This window comes from Salvelinus sp. IW2-2015, linkage group LG2 (genome assembly GCF_002910315.2).
Source record: "Salvelinus sp. IW2-2015 linkage group LG2, ASM291031v2, whole genome shotgun sequence".
Taxonomy (NCBI): Eukaryota; Metazoa; Chordata; class Actinopteri; order Salmoniformes; family Salmonidae; genus Salvelinus; species Salvelinus sp. IW2-2015.
The window spans coordinates 27,877,900-27,890,186 of NC_036839.1; the positions used below are offsets into that span (position 1 = coordinate 27,877,900).

At 41.2% G+C, this 12,287-nt stretch overlaps 1 protein-coding gene across 1 annotated transcript in view; it reads right to left on the minus strand.

Annotated features, from left to right (window-relative positions):
• The window catches only part of ttn.2 (titin, tandem duplicate 2), a 185,094-nt gene that overhangs the window by 147,563 nt on the left and 25,244 nt on the right, over positions 1–12,287 (minus strand). Inside the window, exons 37-40 of the mRNA XM_070446281.1 lie at positions 11,776–12,060; positions 11,377–11,502; positions 10,833–11,021; positions 8,973–9,023 (exon numbers count right to left, since the gene is read on the minus strand). Coding sequence (XP_070302382.1) covers positions 8,973–9,023; positions 10,833–11,021; positions 11,377–11,502; positions 11,776–12,060 — 651 coding nt within the window. The remainder of the gene's footprint in view (positions 1–8,972; positions 9,024–10,832; positions 11,022–11,376; positions 11,503–11,775; positions 12,061–12,287) is intronic.

The following is a 12,287-nucleotide window of genomic DNA, read 5'->3' on the forward strand; positions in this document are numbered from 1 at the left end:
AAACTCATTCCCAACAACCAAGTCAAACTTTTGAGGCTGAACTTTAGCACTACCAAGAGACACAGCTGTCAATTCTCTTCCTCTTGTTTTCCCTATAAAGTTTTTGGGATTCAACACAAGAAGAGATGCCCTGCAAAGAGTTTCCCCAACCACATTGATGGCCCTACAGGTGTATATTCCACTATCATGAGCGCTGACGTTCCTAATCTTAAGAAAATGATTGTCTCCATCAGATGAGTACAAGTATTTCTTGTTATCGTGAGGGATCTTTTTGTTACCTTTAAACCATGATACTATGGGTGATGGAATTCCCATCAGAGAACACTCAAACATTACAGTTGTATTCTCAGGGGTTTCCATATCACAAATTGGGTTGATGAAGCGAGGCGGCATTTCTGTAACCTCAAAAGCTATTTTCAAATCATCCCTTTCTTGCGTTACAAAGTCAACTCCACTCTCCTCGWACATACTCGGRAGAACATCGAGTGATATTATCATACTTTTATTGTCAGCGGTGTATTCTGGGAYGGTAATTATCTTCACCTGTCTCTCAAACTCTTTAACCTCATTTTCATCCARCTCCACCTCYAATARAATCTCCTGAGGGGAGCAAGACCTCGATGAGTCATCATCTTCCTCAACATCAAACTCCATCACATGCTGGTGGGTGACTGCTGGTGGTGGGGGCATGTATCTGGCCTCGTTGGATATAACTACAACTAGTGCAACGCTTTTTGCCTCTCCTACATAGTTAACAGCTTCGCAAATATATTCACCTTGATCAGCTTTCGTAATGTTTTGAATAACAAGTGTGATATTGTCGCCATCTCTATCCATTGTGATCCTTTCTTCTACAACAAGCTGGGTTTTGTTTCTAAACCACTTAACTTCAGGTGAAGGCAACCCAAACACCTCAGCGTAAAACGATAATGAATCTTGTTCAAAAACTCTCCTTTTGGTGAGAGGTTTGAGGAAAGCCGGGGGGATTCCCTGGACTTTTTCCTGTAGTCCTCCAAGGCCAAGGGCACGCTCTGAGAGGAAGATTCCTTCCTCTAAGCTAAATGCAGGGGGAGTTGTCTCAATGCCCTCATCATCGGGTGACCTCAAGAACTTAGCAGGAGAAAATAACCTCTCATTGAAGTCAGTAGATGTTCTTTTATGTTCAAGAGGAGAGAAGGCATACTCATTAGGGGTCATATAACCTGCTGGAGTTTCAGTTTCAGGAGTGTGGAAAGATTCGGGAGATTTYGGGAGCTGCGAAATTTCAGTTGAAGAAGCTGGCGTATAGAACCGCTCGATTTCTGTCAATTCCTCACTAAATGTGCTACCACACTCGATGGACATCTCCGACTCTGGTGATAGAGGTCTGCCCCACTCAGTTGGTGGGTTGTAGTAGTCATAAACAGTACTGAAGGTCACTGCCTCCTCTTCAAGTGAGGTCAAACCTGTAGCACCTTGACTGACAGCCGTACTTAGATAAGCACTGTCTGAGTTAGCCTCTGCTTGCTGTTGTGAACCTTGTGCAGCAAGATCATCTGTAAAACCATCTTCTTTGAACTTAATACTCACTGATTTTGAAACCACTGAAGGCTCACCACTCTCAGCATCAGCATGTTCCTCATTTTCCTCTGCAGTTTTTTCACTAACAATTTCACTACGTGCCCCACTAACACTGACAAATGCGCTACCCTTTGAGCGTTCAAATATAGACATATTTTCATTCATATGAGTCATGTCCTCGCGAACAGAAGACTCAGTGTCCAATCTCTGAACTTCTGGAGCTGCAAATGAGCCAGAGAATCTTTTTGGCTTTACAACCTCATTACCGGCTGACATTGAAACATCATCTGGGGTCTCCGACACTGGGACTTTCTCACAAGGAATGAAGCTACTGCCAGTACTGACAAATGCACTTCCACTGTCCTCTTTCATACTTTCATCTATCACACCAGGTCCTATACTTTCTGGAGAATGGCTAGTCTTTACTGCTTTAACTGCCTCAGGTCTGACAAGTTTTGGTGACTCCTGCACCTCTGCTACACTTGAGAGGGGAACAAAGTGTTTTAAGTCACCATGGGTGTCAATTACGCCAGCTTCCTCAACAGTTTCTCCTGAAATCATACAGATTTCCTTGTCTTCCTCCTGAGTAGTAGACATGGTCTGGCCATGCTCAGGGGCACGTTTTGGAGAGACTGTCTTCGCTTTGGTCGAAATTTGTGTATTACTACCTTCTAGTAAGACAACCTCTGGTCCACTTTTGGGGGAAATTGACTTGTCTCTCGAAATTTGTGTATAACTACCTTCTACTAATATAGTGTCTTGTTTGGCCTGCAGTGGAGTTCCTTCCACAACATTAGTTACCAATGACATATCATCCTGTTCAGGATGGATTGATACTTCTGGGATATCCTCAGGGAAATATGACTCTGTGGACTTTGTCACTTCATGAACAGTAGTATCTGACAATTCAGGTGCCTCTGACAACACAGGTGTCTCAAAGGCCTGCTTAATATGTGACATTTCGACTACTGCAGCAGATGATTGCCGACCACACCCAGTAATACTAGGTGCTTCTTTTGAAACACTTTGCTTTGGTTTAGTTACTTTTGGAACAGTCATTTTAAGGCTGTGGGAACCTAAAGTTCTGTCCAAAGTCAGCATCAATGCCTGGTCAGTAATATCACCAGTATCACTCAGAGGAGACTGCCTCAAATCTTCTGAATTTCCAGATAGTATATATTGTTCCCATTCACCAGCCATGGCTGCTTCTACCTCAGAAGATCCAGCAATAGCAACAGCTGGTTGGAAGTACACATCAGAACTGCTTTCAACCTTACTGGTTTGGCCTTCTGAAGAGCTTATGTTCTCAGATTTACTGACTACCTTAGCGGCATCACTCGGATCATAGGAGAATGTGAATTTGTGTTTCATAGGATGGGAACTGCCATCGTCCTCAGACATCTCTGTGTCTTTTCCAATCATTTCGAATGGGACTGGTGTTGGAGCAGTGATCCTGATCTCGACATTAGAAGTAGAATATTGTGAGTCTGAAGCACGAGGTCTGTACAAGACAGCCTGAGGCACCTGTAGAAAGGATTTCTCATCTGTTTCAACGTCTATGTACGATTCAAGTTCCTCATCAATCATTTGGTCAAGATCTTCTTCACTAATTTCATAATCTGTTGTCACTTTCACTTTACGCGAGGCCACCGGTGATGGTGATTTTCTTAATTGCTCACTCTCAGTAACTTCGAGTGTGGCAGAGGAGGTTGACTTTCCAAATGTATTAGTTATAACACAACTAAATGTCCCCTCGTGGTATATAGTCGGATAGTAGATGGTTAATGTGGTTTCATTCAATTTGATGAGAACATCAAAGTCTGGGTTTTGACTGATTGGTTGGTCATCTTTGAGCCAAGTGACAGTTGGTTGAGGGTCTCCCCGGAAACGACATTTAAAGTCTGTCATCTCTCCCCTCTTTACTTTCATGGGTGAGATTTCTCTCACAAAGATAGGTAGGGATGTTTTCGGTGAAGTATTATCAAACTCCTTTGTCCTCTGATGCATGTCCATTTGCTGAAGTTCATCTTTTGATAGCATTTCTCTGTGTTCTTCTTTCCTCTCTGTGGTCCTCAAAGACACTTTTTCTTTTTCATCAGGTCTTAAGTCGGATTCCCAATTGGAAGGCCCTTCTGTACCAACTTCGGCTTGAGAGCCATGCTGACCAATGTGATGTTCTCTCAAAGGTGAACGGCCTATCCTAGGTGAGGCTTCTCTACCAGGTGAGGCTTCTTTCACAGGTGATCGAACTCTGCCAAGTGAGCGTTCTCTGCCAGGGGAGGGCTCTCTACCAGGTGAGGTTTCTCTCCCTGGTGAGGACCCTCTAACTGGTGAGGACCCTCTCACCGGTGAGTGAAAGCCAAGTAACATTTGATGAAACTTCTCTATATGATGAGAAACAGGTTCATAAGAAGGACCGTCATTGGCATCATCCCCACTGGCATACGTTCTCTGACGATGGTGTTGTGAAAGTTCAGCCATAGCCCAATCCTCTTGAGAGACAACCTCACCAATTCGATGTTGTCTCATAGGTGACGATTCTTTCACAGGAGAGCGCTCTTTAATTGGAGAGCGTTCTTTCACAGGCAAGCGTTCTCTCACAGGTGAGGACCCAAATGACATTGTATGAGACTTCTCATTCTGATAAGAGACTGGTTCAAAAGAGGAACTTTCATGCTGACCAATGTGATGTTGTCTCATAGGGGAGGGTTCTCTCACAGGTGAGCATTCTTTCACAGGTTCATTAGAGTAACCTTCATCGGGTCCACTGGCATCGGTTTTATTTGGGTGTTGTGAATGTTCAGCCAAAGCCCAGTTAGACTCTAATTCAACAGCTTCTTCTTGTTCGGTGAGAACGTCTTCTTGCCATTTTAAGATGCGCTGAGCCAAGGCTTCCTCTTCGCTCACAAAATACTCACTTTCGGTCTGCAGCCTTGTTTCATCAATAACAGTTTGAGGAGGAGGGGGCCACTGGAAACTTTCATCTTTGAAATGATGGATATCCTTACTCTGGGACTTTTCCTTTGCTGTCCTTTCTGGCGAAGATCTTCCTTCATATCTGTAGTCATGAGGGGCATGTTCACTCAGGAACCTTTCCTTTGTCATCTTTTCTGGAGAATGCCTTTTTGGGCCTTCATGGGCTGTATCATCACGGAGAAGCATTTCCTTTGTTGTATTTTCTGCAGAAGTCTTTATTCTTACATCTCTGTACTCATGAGGGGCATCCTCAGTCAGGAACGTTTCACCTGCCGTCTTTTCTGGTGAGGAGCTGTCATATCTATATTCAGGAGCAATATCCTTCTCAGTCAGGACATGTTTGTTTCCTGTCTTTTCTTGTGTGGACCTTCTCTCATCTCTGAAATCATGAGGGACATCCTCAGTCAGGAATTTTTCATAGTCTGTCTTTTCCGGGGAAGGCTTTCTTCTTCTCGCTGAATCTGCCTCAGAGTGAGCGGTTGRTCCAAGAGCAGTGCCCTCAGCAGCCATTTTTGATTCAGACCTTTTTCTAGCAACATAGGGTGAGTAATCCGCACCAACCCAATCAGAATCCAAGTCAACAGCTTTCTCCTGCTCAGTCAAAACGTCTTGCTGCCATTTCATGATTCGATGTGCCAGAGCCTCTTCCTCACTCCCAAACTTTTCACTTTCGCTCTTTAATTCATAAATATTTTCCCGGGATAAGTGGAGCTCTTCACAGGATAAGTGAAGTCCTTCCTGGGATACATGGTGCTCTTCTCGTATTTTCTTTTCACTGGCACGCCTCTCTCTTGGGGAACGGGGCAAATTCTGTTCACTGTCACTCTTCAACCCATAAATATTCTCCTGGGATAAATGGTGCTCTTCTCCTTTTTTATTCACACTGGCACGTCTCTCTCTTGGGGAACGGGGCAAATTCTGTTCACTTTCACTCTTCAATCCAGAAATATTTTCCCGGGATAAGCGGAGCTCTTCCCGTGATAAGTGGTGGCGCTCTTCTCGGGATGAAAGGTATTCTTCTCGGGTTTTCTCAATGGTACGTCTGTCTGTTGTTTGGGAACTGGACAAATTCTGTTCACTGTCACTCTTCAATCCATAAATATTATCCTGAGATAAAAGGTGCTCTTCTCCGGTTTTGTTAACACTGGCACTCCTTGTTTGGGAAAGGGGCAAATTCTGGAAAGGGACAACATTTTCCAGGGATAAATGSTGCTCTTCCCAAGTTTTTTCCGCACTACTCTCTGCATGACTCTCTTTTGGAGAACAGGGCAAATGCTGGGAAGCGAATGCCTCAGTTTCTGTTGCAGTTTTTCTCCCTTGCTCCTCACCATAAATATTGGCATGCCTCTCTTTTGGGGAATTAATATTTTCTTGGGGTACGTGGAGCTCTTCCATTGTTAAGTGGGCATCTTCCCGGGATACATTGTGTTCTTCTTGTTTTTTCTCACTGGCATTCTTCTCTTTGGTTTGGGAAAGGGACAGATTCTGTTCAGTTCCACTCTTCAATCCATAACATTTTTCCTGGGATAAGAGGACCTTTTCCTGGGATATATGATGCTCTTCCCAATGCTTCTCCTCACTGACAGTTTCTATTGCTGTTTTTGTCTCTACCTCCTCACCATAAACATGCATTTCAGATCGCATGTATGGCGAATCCCTTGCCTTCGAATGGTCTGTTTCATTTTCAAACTGTTCGTCTTGGTCCATCTGCATTCCCTTTTGCCATTTTCTAATCCTCAAGGCTAAAAGTTTATCTTCACATTCACTTTCAATGTTCTCATAGCGGTTTTCCGCAGAGCTGGGTGGATGTTCAAATTGTTCTGTGCTCTTCACAGTATCCTCTTGTGTAATAATCGTCTCACTGGAAAGTATTTCCTTCAGTGGTTTGATTGGGCTGGATCTGGAAAAGTTATCCAATGCAGCAATGTTTGGAGTTCTCCGTGCAGCAATGTGTGGTGATCTCCCATCCATCTTTGTCTTTAGGTCTTCAGAAAACTGAGTTTGATTTCCTAAATATTCCTCACCTTGATTTCCTATGTAGTGTGCACCTTGATTTTCTAAGTCCTCACCTATCTTTTGTTCGAATCTGACCTCATGTTGAGGTTCCCCTGGAGTAAGGGCCTTTTCATCCATATGTGTTTCAAAGTCATTTTCTTTTCCTGCCGCTGGTAGTTCACTTTTCAACATTTGAATGGCCCYAGACCGAGACTGAGGTTCAAATGAATGCCTCACATGGGGCTGTGTCGATGCAGCACTATGTGTGGGAATTATGTCATATCTACCATAGAATTCTGCAGAAACTTTATCATTTCTATTGTATCTTTCAAAAGGTCGAGCATGCTGTAAATCTCCAGGTAAGGAGGCAGGCTTCTTGACCCTTAATCGATCAACATAATCTGCATAGCTAGATTCACTTGCGTTTGACTCCAAGTCMAACTCTGATGATGACATTGTGGACATAGAGAGCCTCTTTTTTTGTTTGACTGCATTTTGTAACAGGCCAAGCTTTACTTTTACTTCTCCGTGTAGGCTTTCTGTGTCACTAAATCTATCGCTGTATCTATCACTGCACCTGTCACTGAATTTGTCGCTGAATCTGCCAGTGTGTCTGTCACAGTAGATGTCACTGTGTCTGTCGTTAAACCTTTCAGACCTACTAACCCTTTCCCCACCAAACATAGAAGGTGGAGAGCGGGCTCGTTCAGATGCGGTTTCATTCAGATTACTTTCTTTATTTTTCCCACTTGTTGGTGATAAGCTTCTGAAGTACAAGGTGCGAACCGGAGCATCCTTAGATCTAGATCTGCCCCTCGGTTTGGACTTTTTATCAAATGGAGATCCAACGCATCTCAGGTCAACCCTGAACTTTTTCTCTTTTTTTTTATCAACCAACGAATCTAAGCTTCCATGAGGTCTAGTTGACCGTCTAACATGGCTTAGATAATTGGCATCTTGTTCTTCCCTCATTGACACCAGAAGTGATGCTATGGACTCTGCAGACCCCTCTGTGTTAATAGCCATTACTTTGTAACTGCCRGAGTCTTTGTCTTTGATACTATCAGTGATTAAACTAGTAGCGTGTATGTGCATAGTGCTCTCTGTACGTATTCTACGACGACGTTCTTTCTGAATCGGTCTATTGTTATGAAACCATAATATGGTTGGGATCGGGAAAGCTACCAATCTGCATCTTAATGCAGCAGGTTCTCCCTCAAGAACATTCTGGAATTTCAGCTTTTTTATAAAAAATGGCTTAATGTTATCAGCCCCATTCCATTTAATGAATGAATTGTTTGCTTGATCCAAGTCCTCCGTGTCTGAAACGGCTCTGCGCATCTGTCCTCTGTTCTCCCAGGATTCAGTCCTTTTATTATAAAACAACTCTGAAAAAAAGAAAAAATCCTTTCAATAAAATTCCATCTGGGTAAAAAAAAAAGATAATAAAATTCAATTTTTTAAAATGAATATTAATGAAAATATTAAGAACATGCAGCAAGTCACATAGCCATAAAAAAACAATTTCACTCACCATATTTGTTCGAATAAACGCAAGACTTGATTCTTTTTTTAAGATTCTGACACGAAAATTGCTGGATGTTTTGTTCCTTCTTCTGTGGACATTTCTTCAAAACATAAATTTCTTAAAAAGCATAATAATTTCCAAAATAACCTGCTCTGCTTTTTTAAAATAAGCTTGCTTTTGCTTTACTTAGTGTATTCTTAAGCTAAATATTCCTTACCTGACTTGCAGAAAGATGAATAAACGCCCTTTCTAATCCTTTGAATTAGGGTAAATTATAAAAAAATATTTCATGAGAAACATGACTCTCCAATGATACAAATAAGTAAAACTTGTAAAAGCAGCTCTAGAATTGTATGAGAAGGCGTTTATTCGAACTAATATAGTTTACAGGTATAATCATGTTATTTTAAAAGCAAACAATTAATCACATACCACTATCTGCAAGCCAGTCTAAGAAATATTTGCAGGAGGAGAGTTCCAAATGCAATACACTTTAAGAAGCAATTAAAAGATGTGGCTATTCCCATATCTTTTAAAGGATAATTTCCTGAGGTCTGGAAACTTTAAAAGATACACATCCTGCACCTTTTTGGGAATCCATTACAATCCACTAAGWACCTTCATGCGTAAAGGATAAGATTGATAGATGCCAAAACTCATTTTTCTAAAACTTCTAAAAGCAAGCAGTTTTAATCAGTGCTTGCTGTACAAAAACCAATCACATAATACAAGGACATAACATTATGTCGATATTGAAGAATACATAAGATGAACATTTTGCATCAAAAACATTTTCCGCTTGCATGCAGTGTGAACATTCATAAATCACTTATCCATATGCTCAGGTGCATGTCATACAACTAAGGGGTTGATGAAGTACATTTCAGTAATGAAGAGTGTAAATGAGTCTTACCTTTGACTTCTTGCTCAATGGTTGCTTCAATCTCTTCCTTCATATGGGTTACTGTAAAGGAAATTAAGAGTTGGTGTGATTTAAGACGATAATCTTTGATGATGATTGGTACCAATTCCTTTCCATTTTGGCTTAATTTCACCCTCTCTGTATGTGAGAGCTCTACAAACTTACAGAGAAATGGGTGCCAATCAAATGAGATACTGAATTGATCCATCTATCATTTTGAGATTGCTCATTTCAAGAAACAATTTTGGACTTAATGCTTAGCCCAGATGTAATTTCCTTGAAGTTATATCCTGCTGGACAAAAATGCTTTTCAGAGGTTATGCTAACAATTCTAACTCAAACCCTTTAACTGATTACAATAATTTGAACGTTTCCACTTTGATGGTACAAACAAGGGAACAAAACAGGGGTACAAACAGGGGTATAAACAAACAAAGCAAAGTTTGACAGTCAGACACAAGTCCAAATAGGGAGAGGGTATAGGCTACAACATGCACAGTCCACAGAGCTATCGCTGAGAGGGATGTCACAACCAAGGACAGCAAGGAGTGTGATAGATGAATGACAAAAGGAGAATGTACTACCTACTCAAGCTGCAAGGAGAGCAAGGAGTGACAGAGAAGAATGACAAGAAGAGAATGTGCTCTACTCAAGCTGCATATACCCATCTAGGAATTAGAACTAAAAAAGTGACTAACATATTTTGAATATTCTATTTTAAATTGTGAGGTTAGTAAACTATATAGAACATGGGAAAGCAAAAAGGTTTTCCCCAAGAAGAAGAAGAAAGTCGTTTGGTTGGTTTAATGAGAGGTGTCGGTTGGAGAAAGGAATTTTGTGAAAATTAATAGATGATTAATTACACGGTGTTGTAAAATCAAAGGCTAATTCAAGGTAAAAAACGAGTTACCTTCTTTGGTTACTGCAAGGGTTGCTGTGCACATCGCCTCTCCGGCGTTATTGGTTGCTTTGCAAGTGTATTGTCCAGCATGCTCAGCGTAAGCATCGACTATAATTAATGTGGCAGTGTTTGTCATCTCATCGAAATGAAAGACAATATCTTTGATAGGCTTAATTGGCTGGTGGTTATGATACCAGCTAATCTCTGGCTTTGGCATGCTGGACACACAAGCATGAAACCTGGCCACTTCACCATGCTGAACGACACAGCTTTCTATTGGGTGAATAAAAGTGGGCCTTTGGGCAATTTGCTCCTTCTTTACACTTGAGAAGCTTGATGAAAGACTGGATGAGACATGCCTTTGAGAATCAGATGTAATATCCATAGTTTGTTTTTGCCCTGAAAGGAAGTACGTTCAATTAATTGAGTATTAGCATTTTTATGGATGGACACAGATACACATATCCATGTGTGTATATTTCTAGTGAAAGTCATGTGCATAGAGAAAAAATTACATATTTAAGARGATACTGCATAATCATATTATATATTGAAGTTATTTATCTGCTAAATTAGTTATCTTTGGCTACAAATTATAATATTTCTAGATATGACTCGGAAAAYGTACCTCAATCCAGAAATGCGTTCTTCTCAGAATTGTCCTACTATCTCAACTGTTACACTGAGAAGATTGAACGACTGCCGTTTAAATAGCAGTCGTTCAACCTTCTCGGTTTAACAGTTGAGATAATGGGACAATTTGGAGTACAACTAATTTCTCATCCCTGGATCCAGGTACGTTTTCCGAGCCATATCTCACGCCGGCTCCACAGTGTCTTAATCTAAACAGGAAGCCTGCCCGACCCCAGTGTAGCTATAAGCAAGAGTAGAGTCGGAATCTTTTCCGGGTATAGGTAACCATCTGGTTACAGAAAGGTATGCAAACTCACCATCAAGTTTCAAACGTGCAGAGCATGTGACCATTCCTCCTGCGTTTCTGGCAACACAGGTGTATTCCCCCTCATCCTCAGAGTACACTCTGCTGAGCTCCAGTTGGCAGGTGTCATCAAATGTAGAAATCCTGAAGAAGTCTGACTGCTTAATTTCCTTCTCACCACGGTACCAGGACATCTTCAGAGCTACAAATGGAGGATTGGATTTAAAAAATATATTGTTTTAGAATATTTTTATTTTTTATTTATTATTAATAATTGTCAGTAAACGTACATACAAAATAAAGTTAAATTATACTCTTAAAAATGTCTGACAAATTAGCTCTGTCTGATGAAGGTCGCTGCTTGAAACATCACAGTATGTTTTTAACAAGGATTTATAATACAATTCATTTTTTATTATGGAGAGGTTCACATGCCTCACCTTCAAATGCAATAGGACAACAAATAACAAAAGGTATACTTCCACAATTACACCCATTACACCCACAAAAACATGTTTTTATTCCAACTCATCCCAACAATGTAATGTGCAAAATACCTTCTCCAGTAACTTTGCACTGGAATCTGGCAGACTCTCCCTCAGTGGTTGAGGTGTTGCTGATTGGTGAGATGATGGTAGGTGGGGACAGAGGAGCTCCAGTGTCAGGAGAAACAACTTCTGAAACTGAAATAAAAAATAATTAGCAACTTTCTTATATTAATAAACCATTTCAGTTCTTTATTTGTGAGGTAATATCTTCGGCGACTAAACAAAAACATCATGGTCATCGTAACACTCTATAAAAAGGTTGGTCCAATAAAATAATTATATACGGAATGCATAACATTTGTAAGAATGGTGTACTTTTACAACTAGTTTTTGACAACAATTGTTCTTCTGTTATGTCATAATTTCTGTTGACTTGGCATTATTATCACACAAAAATGTAATGGTTACCTTCGACATTCAGTGCAGCTGAACTGGTGGCAACACCACCTTCATTCTTGGCCTCACAGTTGTAGACCGCTGCATCCTCTGGGAACACTTCAATGAGTAGCAGACAGTGCTCATTCCCATCACGCAGAAACTTGCACTTGAAGCCTGGGGAGAGAGCCTGGGAGTTCTTGTACCAGAACACCTGGGGCTGGGGGACGCCAGTCACTTCCACAGAGAAGCGAGCAGGTTTGCCGGCCTCCACAGACAGGGGCTGCATGTGGTTAATGATCTGAGGTGGCTCAGGGACTAAATGAAGAAAAAAAATGAAATAAGAAATGTGATGAAGAAAGATGCAACACTGAGGAACAACCATTGTCGTCATCACTTTGAATCCAGCTGTTAAAAAATGACATACTGTATCCTCTTATCAGCATAGTCCATACCTACTACGCTGCTACTCTAGTAGGAGGGCACTGCAATGCCCTCTACAGGCAAGGACATGTAACTGCAGTTATTACTGCAGTTATTACTGT